This window comes from Hyla sarda, chromosome 8 (genome assembly GCF_029499605.1).
Source record: "Hyla sarda isolate aHylSar1 chromosome 8, aHylSar1.hap1, whole genome shotgun sequence".
NCBI lineage: Eukaryota > Metazoa > Chordata > Amphibia > Anura > Hylidae > Hyla > Hyla sarda.
Genome location: NC_079196.1, coordinates 22,365,239 through 22,388,439, shown reverse-complemented (window position 1 = coordinate 22,388,439; position 23,201 = coordinate 22,365,239). Strand labels below are relative to the sequence as shown.

Genomic DNA, 23,201 nt, shown 5'->3' with positions numbered 1-23,201 from the left:
CTTTTTCCGTTTGTCCTTGTTACGCTCCGAAGCTCTTCTTCCTGTTTTCTGCCACCGCGCCTTCCTCGTTTTTTGACTGTCTTCTCGCATTGCGATTCTTGTGAGTGTTCACATATTGCGGTTCTGAGTCCCCGCTAGTGTCCGTGGTATCTGAACAATCTGAATTTTCAGTAAACTCCTGGTCAGAAGAACTAAATTCACATGGAGCGATTCTCTGTCGTGGCTTACTTGCGACATTGAATCGCTCTATTCCAGTATTCCGCAAAACCTGGCATTATCAGCTATCTCGGATATACTGATGAGATTTTCTAAATATTCTGTGGATTTGAGACATTACATTATTGAGGTGGTAGATTTTGTGTTAAAACACAATTATTTTATGTTTGGTAACAATTTTTATTTGCAGCGCACGGGTGCTTCAATGGGAGCAAAGTCATCACCAGCTCGGGCTAAGCTTTTTGTTTTTTGGTGAGAGGAGCAGTTTACTTTTTCTGACACCAATCCATTTTCCACATGCCTCGCATGGTATGGGAGGTATGTAGACGATGTGGTCATCATTTGGTCGTCTGACCATCTGACCGTTGATGCATTCATGACATATATCAATAATAATCGGTTCAATCTTAAAGGGGTTATCCAGGCAAAAACTTTTTTATATATATCAACTGGCTCCAGAAAGTTAAACAGATTTGTAAATTACTTCTATTAAAAAATCTTAACCCTTTCAGTACTTATGAGCTTCTGAAGTTAAGGTTGTTCTTTTCTGTCTAAGTGCTCTCTGATGACACCTGTCTCGGGAAACACCCAGTTTAGAAGAGGTTTGCTATGGGGATTTGCTTCTAAACTGGGCGTTGCCCGAGACATGCGTCATCAGAGAGCACTTAGACAGAAAAGAACAACCTTAACTTCAGAAGCTCATAAGTACTGAAAGGATTAAGATTTTTTTAATAGAAGTAATTTACAAATCTGTTTAACTTTCTGGAGCCAGTTGATATATAAAAAAAAGTTTTGGCCTGGAATACCCCTTTAAGTCCCAGGATGCCCTTGGTCCTAGTGGGGTTAAAAGGTCAAAAGATTAAATAATATAAACTAAGAAGACACTGTGAAGTACGGGGATATACTAGGCAGGCCTGGAGAAATATTTTTCAAGTGGCTTGATAATGATGGTGTGAGACCATTGAAACGTCGCTCTTTGCACATTTGGGATGAATAAATAGTTTTCATTTTTTCACCATACCTTGAGTGCCAGAGCATTTTCCTTGGAACTACTTATGCAGAATCCTGGACACCGATTCTAGCTGGAGGCACCTACTCACTCTTGGAACTATATATATATACACACAAATCAAAAAATATGTTGCAGTATCTTGTAATACCTTTTTTATTGGACTAACAGCATTTTGTAGAGAAGCTTTCGGGATTCCTCCCTTTAGCAAGTCCAATAGACAAGGACTAATGATCAAAGGACTTTATAAATTATCAGGGAGGAATCCCGAAAGTTTGTCTCTACAAAATTCTGTTAGTCCAATAAAAAAGGTATTACAATCTGCGTCACTGGACTAATACGGCTACTCACATTTACTATACAGATATACACAGACCTGAAGATGGTTTAGAACCCTGTGATGTCACACATGCTTGTGATGATGTCACCGTAAGCTGAACAAAGAGCTGCGCGCCGGCTGCAGTCTCTTCAGTGTGTTTTGTATTCACAACCTGTGGTGCAAAGTGTTTCTTAGAGAGTTTCTATTTGCGATAGAGAATTCAAGATTTTGACCGTTCCTTGTCTGAAGAGAGAACCACAAGGTAAGTCTCAGCCTCTTCTATTCATACATACACAGGGCATTTTGTTTGACAGTTTTTTCTTATTGTTGTTGCTAATTTCCAAAAGAAATAACAAAAGTTATATTTCTCATATTTCTCAATGGCTTAGGCATTAAACATAATAAAACGCACAGATAGTATCATGACCAGAGCTTTTTCTTGCAAAACTGCTAAAATGCAATTATGCCCAAAAAAGCCCCCAAGAAAAAGAGTCCTAATTCATGAAGTTCTAAAAGATATAAGTCTATGAGAAAGATTTGGTGGTGTAGTAAAAGAATGACAGAAAGATTAGGGCAGAAATATAATAGTATATAATAGTATTCTGTATGTACTAACAATAGAAATACTCCGGGTACTCCGAAAGGGAAAATGTTCAAATCAACTAGTGGCAGAAAGTCATATAGGGGACGGATAGATCCCAATGAGGTGGGGTAGGTTCATTATTAGTAAATGTATATAGCAGGATAGCCCAATTGTATCTACAGTATGAAGTTCACATGGCCCAGTGACCATACAGCCAAGCCCTTATAATCCGCCATTACTGGGACAGATTCAGGGTTATCAGATATTACTAGGACCGGACAGGTTCAGAGTTATCAGATATTACTAGGACCGGACAGGTTCAGGGTTATCAGATATTACTAGGACCGGACAGGTTCAGGGTTATCAGATATTACTAGGACCGGACAGGTTCAGGGTTATCAGATATTACTAGGAGCGGACAGGTTCAGGGTTATCAGATATTACTAGGACCGGACAGGTTCAGGGTTATCAGATATTATAGGACCGGACAGGTTCAGGGTTATCAGATATTATAGGACCGGACAGGTTCAGGGTTATCAGATATTACTAGGACCGGACAGGTTCAGGGTTATCAGATATTACTAGGACCGGACAGGTTCAGGGTTATCAGATATTACTAGGACCGGAGAGGTTCAGGGTTATCAGATATTACTAGGACCGGAGAGGTTCAGGGTTATCAGATATTACTAGGACCGGAGAGGTTCAGGGTTATCAGATATTACTAGGACCGGACAGGTTCAGGGTTATAGATATTACTAGGACCGGACAGGTTCAGGGTTATCAGATATTACTAGGACCGGACAGGTTCAGGGTTATCAGATATTACTAGGACCGGAGAGGTCCAGGGTTATCAGATATTACTAGGACCGGACAGTTTCAGGGTTATCAGATATTACTAGGACCGGACAGGTTCAGGGTTATCAGATATTACTAGGACCGGACAGGTTCAGGGTTATCAGATATTACTAGGACCGGACAGGTTCAGGGTTATCAGACATTGGTAACCTCAGGGAAGACGTCTCCATATAAAACACTTATAGAGAAGCGTCTTCTTCTGAGGCTGCGATGGTCTTAGTGTTATCTTGTGGTTCTGTGCTGGACATTTCTGCTCTGTATGAAGGATCTATTGTATAATGACAGGAATGATGACATGTTGTCTAATGTCTTCACCTATCTCTCTCTCTCTAGTGTTTTCAGGCTCTGACCTGTGACCATGGCCTCTCCACAAGACCCATTGCTGAAGGAGGAGGAAGAAGCAATGGAGGACCATAGTGATATGGATGTAGAAAAGGGCGATATCCCTGAGAGGCAGAACCTGCCATCTCTAAGCGTGATGTCCACCGCACGTTCCATCATCACCGTAGTGATCCTCGCCTTTGTTAATTTGCTCATCTATGCAAATCGCTCCAGCGTGGCGGGGGTGCTGCCTTATATACAGAAAGCATATGACACCAATGCTAGTCTGTCCGGCTTATTGAATACATTGTTCATTGGAAGCTACGTGCTGGTCGCACCAATTGCCGGATATTTGGGTGACCACTGTAATAAGAAATATACTGTTTGCGCAGGAGTCATCGTTTGGCTGAGCATGACACTTACTCTGTCATTCATCCCTGACGGGTACTTCCTGCTCTTCCTGCTGACGAGTGGGCTGGTTGGAGCCGGAGAGGCGACTTTCTGCACCATCGCCCCCTCCATCATTGCAGACCTTTTTACAAGTGACCAGCGGACCCGCATGCTGAACGTGTTTTACTCCGTCATACCTGTAGGCTGCGGACTAGGATACATCATCGGGCCCAAAGTGACTGATGCAGCAAGGGGCGATTGGCACTGGGCGTTTCGAGTCACCCCTGGCCTGGGCCTCATAGCTGTGGCTTTGATGATTTTGGTCACAAAGGAGCTTCCAAGAACGACTACAAACGGGAAGAAGAACAACAAATCCCAGAAGTTTGCCAAATGGGCGACAGATCTGAAAAAACTATTTAAAAATCGAAGCTTCATGTTAACCACCATGGGATCGACGGCTGTATCCTTCATAGTGGGAGCCATAGGTGTATGGGGTCCGTCATACCTGACCCACGCACGAACACTCCTACAAGAGAAGGACCCTTGCCGTGCTGAACCGTGTGACTATCACGACATCCTAATATTTGGTGTGGTTACAGTCGTTTCCGGCATTCTGGGAGTTGTAGCAGGGACGGAGATAAGTAAAAGATATCGCAAATCCAACCCACGGGCGGACCCGCTTGTGTGTGGATGCGCGATGATGCTCTCCGCCCCTTTTCTTCTGTTGGCATTGACTTTTGGCAACATCAGCCTCGTTGCCACCAACATCTTCATCTTCATCGGAGAGACGCTTCTGTCAGTAAATTTCACCCTCATATCTGACATTATACTAAAAGTAGTAACTCCGTGGAGGAGATCTTCAGCCCTGGCCGTGCAGATGACAATCTATCACCTCCTAGGTGACGCCGGCAGCCCGTACCTCATCGGCCTGATATCTGACACCTATGAACGAGGATATGCCAAATCCCCTCTTCTGAAATACCGCAGCCTGGAGTATGCCCTCATGACCTGCACCATAATGGCAGTCATCGGAGGGGCCTTCTTCATGGCCACGGCCCTATTTATAGAGAGGGACGAAAAAGAAGCAGAGATGGAATCAGAACCTCCGTCATCCTCCTCCTCCTCACTGCTTCCTGCCGATGAGGACCGCGCTTCAGACTGAGGAAAAGTCATTGCTTACCTTTATCCTGTTTACTTCATTAAAAAAAAATTAAGAAAAAAATAACTGCATTTGTTGTATGTTCCACTTTACCCCTTATTCTCTACCCAGGGGCGGACACAGACAGCAGAGGGCCCTTGTGCAAAGAATGTGTGCCTGTGCCCCCCCCCCCCAAAAACATCAATTGTTCAGCACCCCCCCCCTCCATGTGTCACTTGCTGTATAAGTTTCTAATTATTTATTAAGGCCTCCCATATGCCGCAGCTCATTCAAGCCCCCCACATTAGGTAGCATAGATTCCCAACATTAGGTAGCATAGGTTCCCCACATTAGGTAGCATAGTTTCCTCACATTAGGTAGCATAGTTTCCCCACATTAGGTAGCATAGATTCCCTACATTGGGTAGCAGTTTCCCCACATTAGGTAGCATAGTTTGCCCACATTAGGTAGCATAGTTTGCCCACATTAGGTAGCATAGTTTCCCCACAAAAGGTAGCAAAGATTCCCCACATTAGGTAACATAGTTTCCCCACATTAGGTAACATAGTTTCCACACATTAGGTAGCATAGTTTGCCCACATTAGGTAGCACAGATTCCCCACATTAGGTAACATAGTTTCCCCACATTAGGTAGCATAGTTTCCCCACATTAGGTAGCACAGATTCCCCACATTAGGTAACATAGTTTCCCCACATTAGGTAGCATAGCTTCCCCACATTAGGTAGCATACTTTCCCCACATTAGGTAGCATATTTTCCCCACATTAGGTAGCACAGATTCCCCACATTAGGTAACATAGTTTCCCCACATTAGGTAGCATAGATTCCTCACCTTAGGTAGCCATAGCCCCCCCAAACACACAGACAGACACAGACACACACAGAGACACACTTACCTGCCCTGCACAGCGCTTCTCCTCTCAGCGCTTCTCCTCTCCGGCAGCGGCCTGACGAATGACGTCACTGACGTCCTCCTGAGCGGGTCTGCAGAAGTATGTCACTTGTGCGACGTCCCTCATCAGACCCCGGTCGGCCGGAGGCAGACTCACTGTCTAAAGTGCCCGCTACGCTATTATACCCCGCAGCTGCTTTAGAACAGTGAGCAGCGGCGGCGCCAACCCTGCCATGAACCTACTAGGCACAAAAAAAAAGGGGGCAGCAAAATGCCGCCCCTGAAAAGTGCCACCTGGGACTTATGGTCCCACCGGGTCCCATGGTAGGGCCGACCAGAGGCGGCTCTAGACTTTGTGAGGCCTTAGGCGAAACTTGAACATGAGGCCCTGCTTTATTTTCTGCTGAAATTACATGGTGGTCCGGCTGTGAGATGGTTATACTGTGACATCACTGTGTATTATCCCTGTACTGTGACATCACTCTGTGTATTATCCCTGTAATGTGACATCACTGTGTATTAACTCTGTACTGTGCCATCACTGTGTATTATCCCTGTACTGTGACGTCACTGTGTATTATCTCTGTACTGTGTCATCACTCTGTGTATTATCCCTGTACTGTGACATCACTGTGTGTATTATCCCTGTACTGTGACATCACTGTGTATTATCCCTGTACTGTGACATCACTGTGTGTATTATCCCTGTACTGTGACATCACTGTGTATTATCTCTGTACTGTGCCATCACTCTGTGTATTATCCCTGTAATGTGACATCACTGTGTATTAACTCTGTACTGTGACATCACTGTGTATTATCTCTGTACTGTGACATCACTGTGTATTATCCCTGTACTGTGACGTCACTGTGTATTATCTCTGTACTGTGCCATCACTCTGTGTATTATCCCTGTACTGTGACATCACTGTGTGTATTATCCCTGTACTGTGACATCACTGTGTATTATCCCTGTACTGTGACATCACTGTGTATTATCTCTGTACTGTGACATCACTGTGTATTGTCCCTGTACTGTGACATCACTGTGTGTATTATACCTGTAATGTGACATCACTGTGTATTATCCCTGCACTGTGACATCACTCTGTATATTATCCCTGTACTGATTATCCCTGTACTGTGACATCACTCTGTATATTATCCCTGTACTGTGACATCACTGTGTGTATTATCCCTGTACTGTAACATCACTGTGTATTATCCCTGTACTGTGACATCACTCTGTATATTATCCCTGTACTGTGACATCACTCTGTATATTATCCCTGTATTGTGACATCACTGTGTACTATTCCTGTACTGTGACATCACTGTGTATTATTCCTGTACTGTGACATCACTGTGTATTATTCCTGTACTGTGACATCACTGTGTATTATTCCTGTACTGTGACATCATTGTGTGTATTATCTCTGTACTGTGACATCACTGTGTATTATCCCTGTACTGTGACATCACTATGTATTATCCCTGTACTGTGACGTCACTGTGTATTATCCCAGTACTGTGACGTCACTGTGTATTATCCCTGTACTATGACATCACTGTGTATATTATACCTCCCTGTACTGTGACATCACTGTGTGTATTATCTCTGTACTGTGACATCACTGTGTATTATCCCTGTACTGTGACATCGCTGTGTGTATTATCTCTGTACGTGTGTATTATCTCTGTACTGTGACATCACTGTGTATTATCCCTGTACTGTGACATCACTGTGTGTATTATCTCTGTACTGTGACATCACTGTGTGTATTATCTCTGTACTGTGACATCACTGTGTGTATTATCCCTGTACTGTGACATCACTGTGTATTATTTCTGTACTGTGACGTCACTGTGTATTATCCCTGTACTATGATATTACTGTGTATATTATTCCTCCCTGTACTGTGAAATCACTGTGTGTATTATCTCTGTACTGTGACATCACTGTGTGTATTATCTCTGTACTGTGACATCACTGTGTGTATTATCTCTGTACTGTGACATCACTGTGTGTATTGTCCCTGTACTGTGACATCACTGTGTATTATTCCTGTACTGTGACATCACTGTGTGTATTATCCCTGTACTGTGACATCACTGTGTGTATTATCCCTGTACTGTGACATCACTGTGTGTATTATTCCTGTACTGTGACTGTCACGATGCCGGCTGGCAGGTAGTGGATCCTCTGTGCCAGAGAGGGATTGGCGTGGACCGTGCTAGTGGACCGGTTCTAAGCCACTACTGGTTTTCACCAGAGCCCGCCGCAAAGCGGGATGGTCTTGCTGCGGCGGTAGTGACCAGGTCGTATCCACTAGCAACGGCTCACCTCTCTGGCTGCTGAAGATAGGCGCGGTACAAGGGAGTAGGCAAAAGCAAGGTCGGACGTAGCAGAAGGTCGGGGCAGGCAGCAAGGATCGTAGTCAGGGGCAACGGCAGAAGGTCTGGAAACACAGGCAAGGAACACACAAGGAACGCTTTCACTGGCACTAAGGCAACAAGATCCGGCAAGGGAGTGCAGGGGAAGTGAGGTGATATAGGGAAGTGCACAGGTGAACACACTAATTGGAACCACTGCGCCAATCAGCGGCGCAGTGGCCCTTTAAATCGCAGAGACCCGGCGCGCGCGCGCCCTAGGGAGCGGGGCCGCGCGCGCCGGGACAGAACAGACGGAGAGCGAGTCAGGTAGGGGAGCCGGGGTGCGCATCGCGAGCGGGCGCTACCCGCATCGCGAATCGCATCCCGGCTGGCAGCGGAATCGCAGCGCCCCGGGTCAGAGGACGTGACCGGAGCGCTGCCGCGGGGAGAGTGAAGCGAGCGCTCCGGGGAGGAGCGGGGACCCGGAGCGCTCAGCGTAACAGTGACATCACTGTGTATTATTCCTGTACTGTGACATCACTGTGTGTATTATCCCTGTACTGTGACATCACTGTGTGTATTATCCCTGTACTGTGACATCACTGTGTATTATCCCTGTACTGTGACATCACTGTGTATATTATCCCTGTACTGTGACATCACTGTGTATATTATCCCTGTACTACTGTGACATCACTGTGTGTATTATTCCTGTACTGTGACATCACTGTGTGTATTATCCCTGTACTGTGACATCACTGTGTGTATTATCCCTGTACTGTGACATCACTGTGTGTATTATCCCTGTATTGTGACATCAATGTGTATATTATCTATGAACTATAACATCACTGTGTGTTATCTCTATACTGCAACATCACTGTTGATACTTACACTGCACTGTGACATCACTGTATATATTAAGCCTGTATACCCTAATGTCACTGTACATATTTACCTTGCACTGCGAGTGACAATACAGGGTAAATATACACAGTGACATCACAGTTCAGAGTTAATATAAATAGTAATGTCTCTGTACAGGGACAATAAACAGTTTTGCAACTACAGGGTTAATAAACGCAGTGTTGTCACAGTAGAGGGTAACTATACAGTGATGTCATTGTACCGAGAAAATATACACAGTGAAGTCAGCGTTCAAGAATAATAAACTGTGATGTCACTACAGGGTTGTTATACACAGTGACATCAAATTACAGGATGAAGCACAGTGATGTCACAGTTTATTATGAAGCACAGTGATGTCACAGTTTATTATGAAGCACAGTGATGTCACAGTTTATTATGAAGCACAGTGATGTCACAGTTTATTATGAAGCACAGTGATGTCACAGTTTATTATGAAGCACAGTGATGTCACAGTTTATTATGACGCACAGTGATGTCAGTTTATTATGAAGCACAGTGATGTCACAGTGTATTATGAAGCACAGTGACGTCACCGTTTATTATGAAGCACAGTGACGTCACAGTTTATTATGAAGCACAGTGATGTCACAGTTTATTATGAAGCACAGTATATCACTGTATATTATTCCTGTACTGTGACATCATTGTGTGTATTATCTCTGTACTGTGACATCACTGTGTATTATCCCTGTACTGTGACATCACTATGTATTATCCCTGTACTGTGACGTCACTGTGTATTATCCCAGTACTGTGACGTCACTGTGTATTATCCCTGTACTATGACATCACTGTGTATATTATACCTCCCTGTACTGTGACATCACTGTGTGTATTATCTCTGTACTGTGACATCACTGTGTATTATCCCTGTACTGTGACATCGCTGTGTGTATTATCTATGTACGTGTGTATTATCTCTGTATTGTGACATCACTGTGTATTATCCCTGTACTGTGACATCACTGTGTGTATTATCTCTGTACTGTGACATCACTGTGTGTATTATCTCTGTACTGTGACATCACTGTGTGTATTATCCCTGTACTGTGACATCACTGTGTATTATTTCTGTACTGTGACGTCACTGTGTATTATCCCTGTACTATGATATTACTGTGTATATTATCCCTCCCTGTACTGTGAAATCACTGTGTGTATTATCTCTGTACTGTGACATCACTGTGTGTATTATCTCTGTACTGTGACATCACTGTGTGTATTATCTCTGTTCTGTGACATCACTGTGTGTATTGTCCCTGTACTGTGACATCACTGTGTATTATTCCTGTACTGTGACATCACTGTGTGTATTATCCCTGTACTGTGACATCACTGTGTGTATTATCCCTGTACTGTGACATCACTGTGTATTATCCCTGTACTGTGACATCACTGTGTATATTATCCCTGTACTGTGACATCACTGTGTATATTATCCCTGTACTACTGTGACATCACTGTGTGTATTATTCCTGTACTGTGACATCACTGTGTGTATTATCCCTGTACTGTGACATCACTGTGTGTATTATCCCTGTACTGTGACATCACTGTGTGTATTATCCCTGTATTGTGACATCAATGTGTATATTATCTATGAACTATAACATCACTGTGTGTTATCTCTATACTGCAACATCACTGTTGATACTTACACTGCACTGTGACATCACTGTATATATTAAGCCTGTATACCCTAATGTCACTGTACATATTTACCTTGCACTGCGAGTGACAATACAGGGTAAATATACACAGTGACATCACAGTTCAGAGTTAATATAAATAGTAATGTCTCTGTACAGGGACAATAAACAGTTTTGCAACTACAGGGTTAATAAACGCAGTGTTGTCACAGTAGAGGGTAACTATACAGTGATGTCATTGTACCGAGAAAATATACACAGTGAAGTCAGCGTTCAAGAATAATAAACTGTGATGTCACTACAGGGTTGTTATACACAGTGACATCAAATTACAGGATGAAGCACAGTGATGTCACAGTTTATTATGAAGCACAGTGATGTCACAGTTTATTATGAAGCACAGTGATGTCACAGTTTATTATGAAGCACAGTGATGTCACAGTTTATTATGAAGCACAGTGATGTCAGTTTATTATGAAGCACAGTGATGTCACAGTGTATTATGAAGCACAGTGACGTCACCGTTTATTATGAAGCACAGTGACGTCACAGTTTATTATGAAGCACAGTGATGTCACAGTTTATTATGAAGCACAGTATATCACTGTGTATTATTCCTGTACTGTGACATCATTGTGTGTATTATCTCTGTACTGTGACATCACTGTGTATTATCCCTGTACTGTGACATCACTATGTATTATCCCTGTACTGTGACGTCACTGTGTATTATCCCAGTACTGTGACGTCACTGTGTATTATCCCTGTACTATGACATCACTGTGTATATTATACCTCCCTGTACTGTGACATCACTGTGTGTATTATCTCTGTACTGTGACATCACTGTGTATTATCCCTGTACTGTGACATCGCTGTGTGTATTATCTATGTACGTGTGTATTATCTCTGTATTGTGACATCACTGTGTATTATCCCTGTACTGTGACATCACTGTGTGTATTATCTCTGTACTGTGACATCACTGTGTGTATTATCTCTGTACTGTGACATCACTGTGTGTATTATCCCTGTACTGTGACATCACTGTGTATTATTTCTGTACTGTGACGTCACTGTGTATTATCCCTGTACTATGATATTACTGTGTATATTATCCCTCCCTGTACTGTGAAATCACTGTGTGTATTATCTCTGTACTGTGACATCACTCTGTGTATTATCCCTGTAATGTGACATCACTGTGTATTAACCCTGTACTGTGACATCACTGTGTATTATCTCTGTACTGTGACATCACTGTGTATTATCCCTGTACTGTGACGTCACTGTGTATTATCTCTGTACTGTGCCATCACTCTGTGTATTATCCCTGTACTGTGACATCACTGTGTGTATTATCCCTGTACTGTGACATCACTGTGTATTATCCCTGTACTGTGACATCACTGTGTATTATCTCTGTACTGTGACATCACTGTGTATTGTCCCTGTACTGTGACATCACTGTGTGTATTATACCTGTAATGTGACATCACTGTGTATTATCCCTGCACTGTGACATCACTCTGTATATTATCCCTGTACTGATTATCCCTGTACTGTGACATCACTCTGTATATTATCCCTGTACTGTGACATCACTGTGTGTATTATCCCTGTACTGTAACATCACTGTGTATTATCCCTGTACTGTGACATCACTCTGTATATTATCCCTGTACTGTGACATCACTCTGTATATTATCCCTGTATTGTGACATCACTGTGTACTATTCCTGTACTGTGACATCACTGTGTATTATTCCTGTACTGTGACATCACTGTGTATTATTCCTGTACTGTGACATCACTGTGTATTATTCCTGTACTGTGACATCATTGTGTGTATTATCTCTGTACTGTGACATCACTGTGTATTATCCCTGTACTGTGACATCACTATGTATTATCCCTGTACTGTGACGTCACTGTGTATTATCCCAGTACTGTGACGTCACTGTGTATTATCCCTGTACTATGACATCACTGTGTATATTATACCTCCCTGTACTGTGACATCACTGTGTGTATTATCTCTGTACTGTGACATCACTGTGTATTATCCCTGTACTGTGACATCGCTGTGTGTATTATCTCTGTACGTGTGTATTATCTCTGTACTGTGACATCACTGTGTATTATCCCTGTACTGTGACATCACTGTGTGTATTATCTCTGTACTGTGACATCACTGTGTGTATTATCTCTGTACTGTGACATCACTGTGTGTATTATCCCTGTACTGTGACATCACTGTGTATTATTTCTGTACTGTGACGTCACTGTGTATTATCCCTGTACTATGATATTACTGTGTATATTATCCCTCCCTGTACTGTGAAATCACTGTGTGTATTATCTCTGTACTGTGACATCACTGTGTGTATTATCTCTGTACTGTGACATCACTGTGTGTATTATCTCTGTACTGTGACATCACTGTGTGTATTGTCCCTGTACTGTGACATCACTGTGTATTATTCCTGTACTGTGACATCACTGTGTGTATTATCCCTGTACTGTGACATCACTGTGTGAATTATCCCTGTACTGTGACATCACTGTGTGTATTATTCCTGTACTGTGACATCACTGTGTATTATTCCTGTACTGTGACATCACTGTGTGTATTATCCCTGTACTGTGACATCACTGTGTGAATTATCCCTGTACTGTGATGTCACTGTGTATTATCCCAGTACTGTGACGTCACTGTGTATTATCCCTGTACTATGACATCACTGTGTATATTATACCTCCCTGTACTGTGACATCACTGTGTGTATTATCTCTGTACTGTGACATCACTGTGTATTATCCCTGTACTGTGACATCGCTGTGTGTATTATCTCTGTACGTGTGTATTATCTCTGTACTGTGACATCACTGTGTATTATCCCTGTACTGTGACATCACTGTGTGTATTATCTCTGTACTGTGACATCACTGTGTGTATTATCTCTGTACTGTGACATCACTGTGTGTATTATCCCTGTACTGTGACATCACTGTGTATTATTTCTGTACTGTGACGTCACTGTGTATTATCCCTGTACTATGATATTACTGTGTATATTATCCCTCCCTGTACTGTGAAATCACTGTGTGTATTATCTCTGTACTGTGACATCACTGTGTGTATTATCTCTGTACTGTGACATCACTGTGTGTATTATCTCTGTACTGTGACATCACTGTGTGTATTGTCCCTGTACTGTGACATCACTGTGTATTATTCCTGTACTGTGACATCACTGTGTGTATTATCCCTGTACTGTGACATCACTGTGTGTATTATCCCTGTACTGTGACATCACTGTGTGTATTATTCCTGTACTGTGACATCACTGTGTATTATTCCTGTACTGTGACATCACTGTGTGTATTATCCCTGTACTGTGACATCACTGTGTGTATTATCCCTGTACTGTGACATCACTGTGTATTATCCCTGTACTGTGACATCACTGTGTATATTATCCCTGTACTGTGACATCACTGTGTATATTATCCCTGTACTACTGTGACATCACTGTGTGTATTATTCCTGTACTGTGACATCACTGTGTGTATTATCCCTGTACTGTGACATCACTGTGTGTATTATCCCTGTACTGTGACATCACTGTGTGTATTATCCCTGTATTGTGACATCAATGTGTATATTATCTATGAACTATAACATCACTGTGTGTTATCTCTATACTGCAACATCACTGTTGATACTTACACTGCACTGTGACATCACTGTATATATTAAGCCTGTATACCCTAATGTCACTGTACATATTTACCTTGCACTGCGAGTGACAATACAGGGTAAATATACACAGTGACATCACAGTTCAGAGTTAATATAAATAGTAATGTCTCTGTACAGGGACAATAAACAGTTTTGCAACTACAGGGTTAATAAACGCAGTGTTGTCACAGTAGAGGGTAACTTTACAGTGATGTCATTGTACCGAGAAAATATACACAGTGAAGTCAGCGTTCAAGAATAATAAACTGTGATGTCACTACAGGGTTGTTATACACAGTGACATCAAATTACAGGATGAAGCACAGTGATGTCACAGTTTATTATGAAGCACAGTGATGTCACAGTTTATTATGAAGCACAGTGATGTCACAGTTTATTATGAAGCACAGTGATGTCACAGTTTATTATGAAGCACAGTGATGTCACAGTTTATTATGAAGCACAGTGATGTCACAGTTTATTATGAAGCACAGTGATGTCACAGTTTATTATGAAGCACAGTGATGTCACAGTGTATTATGAAGCACAGTGACGTCACCGTTTATTATGAAGCACAGTGACGTCACAGTTTATTATGAAGCACAGTGATGTCACAGTTTATTATGAAGCACAGTATATCACTGTGTATTATTCCTGTACTGTGACATCATTGTGTGTATTATCTCTGTACTGTGACATCACTGTGTATTATCCCTGTACTGTGACATCACTATGTATTATTCCTGTACTGTGACGTCACTGTGTATTATCCCAGTACTGTGACGTCACTGTGTATTATCCCTGTACTATGACATCACTGTGTATATTATACCTCCCTGTACTGTGACATCACTGTGTGTATTATCTCTGTACTGTGACATCACTGTGTATTATCCCTGTACTGTGACATCGCTGTGTGTATTATCTATGTACGTGTGTATTATCTCTGTATTGTGACATCACTGTGTATTATCCCTGTACTGTGACATCACTGTGTGTATTATCTCTGTACTGTGACATCACTGTGTGTATTATCTCTGTACTGTGACATCACTGTGTGTATTATCCCTGTACTGTGACATCACTGTGTATTATTTCTGTACTGTGACGTCACTGTGTATTATCCCTGTACTATGATATTACTGTGTATATTATCCCTCCCTGTACTGTGAAATAACTGTGTGTATTATCTCTGTACTGTGACATCACTGTGTGTATTATCTCTGTACTGTGACATCACTGTGTGTATTATCTCTGTACTGTGACATCACTGTGTGTATTGTCCCTGTACTGTGACATCACTGTGTATTATTCCTGTACTGTGACATCACTGTGTGTATTATCCCTGTACTGTGACATCACTGTGTGTATTATCCCTGTACTGTGACATCACTGTGTATTATCCCTGTACTGTGACATCACTGTGTATATTATCCCTGTACTGTGACATCACTGTGTATATTATCCCTGTACTACTGTGACATCACTGTGTGTATTATTCCTGTACTGTGACATCACTGTGTGTATTATCCCTGTACTGTGACATCACTGTGTGTATTATCCCTGTACTGTGACATCACTGTGTGTATTATCCCTGTATTGTGACATCAATGTGTATATTATCTATGAACTATAACATCACTATGTGTTATCTCTATACTGCAACATCACTGTTGATACTTACACTGCACTGTGACATCACTGTATATATTAAGCCTGTATACCCTAATGTCACTGTACATATTTACCTTGCACTGCGAGTGACAATACAGGGTAAATATACACAGTGACATCACAGTTCAGAGTTAATATAAATAGTAATGTCTCTGTACAGGGACAATAAACAGTTTTGCAACTACAGGGTTAATAAACGCAGTGTTGTCACAGTAGAGGGTAACTATACAGTGATGTCATTGTACCGAGAAAATATACACAGTGAAGTCAGCGTTCAAGAATAATAAACTGTGATGTCACTACAGGGTTGTTATACACAGTGACATCAAATTACAGGATGAAGCACAGTGATGTCACAGTTTATTATGAAGCACAGTGATGTCACAGTTTATTATGAAGCACAGTGATGTCACAGTTTATTATGAAGCACAGTGATGTCACAGTTTATTATGAAGCACAGTGATGTCAGTTTATTATGAAGCACAGTGATGTCACAGTGTATTATGAAGCACAGTGACGTCACCGTTTATTATGAAGCACAGTGACGTCACAGTTTATTATGAAGCACAGTGATGTCACAGTTTATTATGAAGCACAGTATATCACTGTGTATTATTCCTGTACTGTGACATCATTGTGTGTATTATCTCTGTACTGTGACATCACTGTGTATTATCCCTGTACTGTGACATCACTATGTATTATCCCTGTACTGTGACGTCACTGTGTATTATCCCAGTACTGTGACGTCACTGTGTATTATCCCTGTACTATGACATCACTGTGTATATTATACCTCCCTGTACTGTGACATCACTGTGTGTATTATCTCTGTACTGTGACATCACTGTGTATTATCCCTGTACTGTGACATCGCTGTGTGTATTATCTATGTACGTGTGTATTATCTCTGTATTGTGACATCACTGTGTATTATCCCTGTACTGTGACATCACTGTGTGTATTATCTCTGTACTGTGACATCACTGTGTGTATTATCTCTGTACTGTGACATCACTGTGTGTATTATCCCTGTACTGTGACATCACTGTGTATTATTTCTGTACTGTGACGTCACTGTGTATTATCCCTGTACTATGATATTACTGTGTATATTATCCCTCCCTGTACTGTGAAATCACTGTGTGTATTATCTCTGTACTGTGACATCACTCTGTGTATTATCCCTGTAATGTGACATCACTGTGTATTAACTCTGTACTGTGACATCACTGTGTATTATCTCTGTACTGTGACATCACTGTGTATTATCCCTGTACTGTGACGTCACTGTGTATTATCTCTGTACTGTGCCATCACTCTGTGTATTATCCCTGTACTGTGACATCACTGTGTGTATTATCCCTGTACTGTGACATCACTGTGTATTATCCCTGTACTGTGACATCACTGTGTATTATCTCTGTACTGTGACATCACTGTGTATTGTCCCTGTACTGTGACATCACTGTGTGTATTATACCTGTAATGTGACATCACTGTGTATTATCCCTGCACTGTGACATCACTCTGTATATTATCCCTGTACTGATTATCCCTGTACTGTGACATCACTCTGTATATTATCCCTGTACTGTGACATCACTGTGTGTATTATCCCTGTACTGTAACATCACTGTGTATTATCCCTGTACTGTGACATCACTCTGTATATTATCCCTGTACTGTGACATCACTCTGTATATTATCCCTGTATTGTGACATCACTGTGTACTATTCCTGTACTGTGACATCACTGTGTATTATTCCTGTACTGTGACATCACTGTGTATTATTCCTGTACTGTGACATCACTGTGTATTATTCCTGTACTGTGACATCATTGTGTGTATTATCTCTGTACTGTGACATCACTGTGTATTATCCCTGTACTGTGACATCACTATGTATTATCCCTGTACTGTGACGTCACTGTGTATTATCCCAGTACTGTGACGTCACTGTGTATTATCCCTGTACTATGACATCACTGTGTATATTATACCTCCCTGTACTGTGACATCACTGTGTGTATTATCTCTGTACTGTGACATCACTGTGTATTATCCCTGTACTGTGACATCGCTGTGTGTATTATCTCTGTACGTGTGTATTATCTCTGTACTGTGACATCACTGTGTATTATCCCTGTACTGTGACATCACTGTGTGTATTATCTCTGTACTGTGACATCACTGTGTGTATTATCTCTGTACTGTGACATCACTGTGTGTATTATCCCTGTACTGTGACATCACTGTGTATTATTTCTGTACTGTGACGTCACTGTGTATTATCCCTGTACTATGATATTACTGTGTATATTATCCCTCCCTGTACTGTGAAATCACTGTGTGTATTATCTCTGTACTGTGACATCACTGTGTGTATTATCTCTGTACTGTGACATCACTGTGTGTATTATCTCTGTACTGTGACATCACTGTGTGTATTGTCCCTGTACTGTGACATCACTGTGTATTATTCCTGTACTGTGACATCACTGTGTGTATTATCCCTGTACTGTGACATCACTGTGTGAATTATCCCTGTACTGTGACATCACTGTGTGTATTATTCCTGTACTGTGACATCACTGTGTATTATTCCTGTACTGTGACATCACTGTGTGTATTATCCCTGTACTGTGACATCACTATGTATTATCCCTGTACTGTGATGTCACTGTGTATTATCCCAGTACTGTGACGTCACTGTGTATTATCCCTGTACTATGACATCACTGTGTATATTATACCTCCCTGTACTGTGACATCACTGTGTGTATTATCTCTGTACTGTGACATCACTGTGTATTATCCCTGTACTGTGACATCGCTGTGTGTATTATCTATGTACGTGTGTATTATCTCTGTATTGTGACATCACTGTGTATTATCCCTGTACTGTGACATCACTGTGTGTATTATCTCTGTACTGTGACATCACTGTGTGTATTATCTCTGTACTGTGACATCACTGTGTGTATTATCCCTGTACTGTGACATCACTGTGTATTATTTCTGTACTGTGACGTCACTGTGTATTATCCCTGTACTATGATATTACTGTGTATATTATCCCTCCCTGTACTGTGAAATCACTGTGTGTATTATCTCTGTACTGTGACATCACTGTGTTTATTATCTCTATACTGTGACATCACTGTGTGTATTATCTCTGTACTGTGACATCACTGTGTGTATTGTCCCTGTACTGTGACATCACTGTGTATTATTCTTGTACTGTGACATCACTGTGTGTATTATCCCTGTACTGTGACATCACTGTGTGTATTATCCCTGTACTGTGACATCACTGTGTGTATTATTCCTGTACTGTGACATCACTGTGTATTATTCCTGTACTGTGACATCACTGTGTGTATTATCCCTGTACTGTGACATCACTGTGTGTATTATCCCTGTACTGTGACATCACTGTGTATTATCCCTGTACTGTGACATCACTGTGTATATTATCCCTGTACTGTGACATCACTGTGTATATTATCCCTGTACTACTGTGACATCACTGTGTGTATTATTCCTGTACTGTGACATCACTGTGTGTATTATCCCTGTACTGTGACATCACTGTGTGTATTATCCCTGTACTGTGACATCACTGTGTGTATTATCCCTGTATTGTGACATCAATGTGTATATTATCTATGAACTATAACATCACTGTGTGTTATCTCTATACTGCAACATCACTGTTGATACTTACACTGCACTGTGACATCACTGTATATATTAAGCCTGTATACCCTAATGTCACTGTACATATTTACCTTGCACTGCGAGTGACAATACAGGGTAAATATACACAGTGACATCACAGTTCAGAGTTAATATAAATAGTAATGTCTCTGTACAGGGACAATAAACAGTTTTGCAACTACAGGGTTAATAAACGCAGTGTTGTCACAGTAGAGGGTAACTATACAGTGATGTCATTGTACCGAGAAAATATACACAGTGAAGTCAGCGTTCAAGAATAATAAACTGTGATGTCACTACAGGGTTGTTATACACAGTGACATCAAATTACAGGATGAAGCACAGTGATGTCACAGTTTATTATGAAGCACAGTGATGTCACAGTTTATTATGAAGCACAGTGATGTCACAGTTTATTATGAAGCACAGTGATGTCACAGTTTATTATGAAGCACAGTGATGTCACAGTTTATTATGAAGCACAGTGATGTCACAGTTTATTATGAAGCACAGTGATGTCACAGTTTATTATGAAGCACAGTGATGTCAGTTTATTATGAAGCACAGTGATGTCACAGTGTATTATGAAGCACAGTGACGTCACCGTTTATTATGAAGCACAGTGATGTCACAGTTTATTATGAAGCACAGTGATGTCACAGTTTATTATGAAGCACAGTATATCACTGTGTATTATTCCTGTACTGTGACATCATTGTGTGTATTATCTCTGTACTGTGACATCACTGTGTATTATCCCTGTACTGTGACATCACTATGTATTATCCCTGTACTGTGACGTCACTGTGTATTATCCCAGTACTGTGACGTCACTGTGTATTATCCCTGTACTATGACATCACTGTGTATATTATACCTCCCTGTACTGTGACATCACTGTGTGTATTATCTCTGTACTGTGACATCACTGTGTATTATCCCTGTACTGTGACATCGCTGTGTGTATTATCTATGTACGTGTGTATTATCTCTGTATTGTGACATCACTGTGTATTATCCCTGTACTGTGACATCACTGTGTGTATTATCTCTGTACTGTGACATCACTGTGTGTATTATCTCTGTACTGTGACATCACTGTGTGTATTATCCCTGTACTGTGACATCACTGTGTATTATTTCTGTACTGTGACGTCACTGTGTATTATCCCTGTACTATGATATTACTGTGTATATTATCCCTCCCTGTACTGTGAAATCACTGTGTGTATTATCTCTGTACTGTGACATCACTCTGTGTATTATCCCTGTAATGTGACATCACTGTGTATTAACTCTGTACTGTGCCATCACTGTGTATTATCCCTGTACTGTGACGTCACTGTGTATTATCTCTGTACTGTGCCATCACTCTGTGTATTATCCCTGTACTGTGACATCACTGTGTGTATTATCCCTGTACTGTGACATCACTGTGTATTATCCCTGTACTGTGACATCACTGTGTGTATTATCCCTGTACTGTGACATCACTGTGTATTATCTCTGTACTGTGCCATCACTCTGTGTATTATCCCTGTAATGTGACATCACTGTGTATTAACTCTGTACTGTGACATCACTGTGTATTATCTCTGTACTGTGACATCACTGTGTATTATCCCTGTACTGTGACGTCACTGTGTATTATCTCTGTACTGTGCCATCACTCTGTGTATTATCCCTGTACTGTGACATCACTGTGTGTATTATCCCTGTACTGTGACATCACTGTGTATTATCCCTGTACTGTGACATCACTGTGTATTATCTCTGTACTGTGACATCACTGTGTATTGTCCCTGTACTGTGACATCACTGTGTGTATTATACCTGTAATGTGACATCACTGTGTATTATCCCTGCACTGTGACATCACTCTGTATATTATCCCTGTACTGATTATCCCTGTACTGTGACATCACTCTGTATATTATCCCTGTACTGTGACATCACTGTGTGTATTATCCCTGTACTGTAACATCACTGTGTATTATCCCTGTATTGTGACATCACTCTGTATATTATCCCTGTACTGTGACATCACTCTGTATATTATCCCTGTATTGTGACATCACTGTGTACTATTCCTGTACTGTGACATCACTGTGTATTATTCCTGTACTGTGTCATCACTGTGTATTATTCCTGTACTGTGACATCACTGTGTATTATTCCTGTACTGTGACATCATTGTGTGTATTATCTCTGTACTGTGACATCACTGTGTATTATCCCTGTACTGTGACATCACTATGTATTATCCCTGTACTGTGACGTCACTGTGTATTATCCCAGTACTGTGACGTCACTGTGTATTATCCCTGTACTATGACATCACTGTGTATATTATACCTCCCTGTACTGTGACATCACTGTGTGTATTATCTCTGTACTGTGACATCACTGTGTATTATCCCTGTACTGTGACATCGCTGTGTGTATTATCTCTGTACGTGTGTATTATCTCTGTACTGTGACATCACTGTGTATTATCCCTGTACTGTAACATCACTGTGTGTATTATCTCTGTACTGTGACATCACTGTGTGTATTATCTCTGTACTGTGACATCACTGTGTATTATCCCTGTACTGTGACATCGCTGTGTGTATTATCTCTGTACGTGTGTATTATTTCTGTACTGTGACGTCACTGTGTATTATCCCTGTACTATGATATTACTGTGTATATTATCCCTCCCTGTACTGTGAAATCACTGTGTGTATTATCTCTGTACTGTGACATCACTGTGTGTATTATCTCTGTACTGTGACATCACTGTGTGTATTATCTCTGTACTGTGACATCACTGTGTGTATTGTCCCTGTACTGTGACATCACTGTGTATTATTCCTGTACTGTGACATCACTGTGTGTATTATCCCTGTACTGTGACATCACTGTGTGTATTATCCCTGTACTGTGACATCACTGTGTGTATTATTCCTGTACTGTCACATCACTGTGTATTATTCCTGTACTGTCACATCACTGTGTGTATTATCCCTGTACTGTGACATCACTGTGTGTATTATCCCTGTACTGTGACATCACTGTGTATTATCCCTGTACTGTGACATCACTGTGTATATTATCCCTGTACTGTGACATCACTGTGTATATTATCCCTGTACTACTGTGACATCACTGTGTGTATTATTCCTGTACTGTGACATCACTGTGTGTATTATCCCTGTACTGTGACATCACTGTGTGTATTATCCCTGTACTGTGACATCACTGTGTGTATTATCCCTGTATTGTGACATCAATGTGTATATTATCTATGAACTATAACATCACTGTGTGTTATCTCTATACTGCAACATCACTGTTGATACTTACACTGCACTGTGAC

The 23,201-nt window shown here is 41.2% G+C and overlaps 2 protein-coding genes across 2 annotated transcripts in view; both read left to right on the top strand.

Moving 5' to 3' along the window:
- Positions 1-23,201, top strand: part of LOC130285270 (lactase/phlorizin hydrolase-like) — a 133,690-nt gene that overhangs the window by 96,751 nt on the left and 13,738 nt on the right. The window lies entirely within an intron of this gene.
- Positions 1,639-4,903, top strand: LOC130285113 (protein spinster homolog 1-like). Its single transcript, XM_056536327.1, has 2 exons — positions 1,639-1,806; positions 3,316-4,903. Exon 2 carries the CDS (start codon positions 3,341-3,343, stop codon positions 4,853-4,855), a length of 1,515 nt encoding a protein of 504 aa, XP_056392302.1. The 5' UTR covers positions 1,639-1,806; positions 3,316-3,340; the 3' UTR covers positions 4,856-4,903.

Coding starts and splice junctions, on each gene's coding strand:
- LOC130285113 (XM_056536327.1), top strand. CDS start 3,341: ATGGCCTCTCCACAAGACCCATTGCTGAAGGAGGAGGAAGAAGCAATG.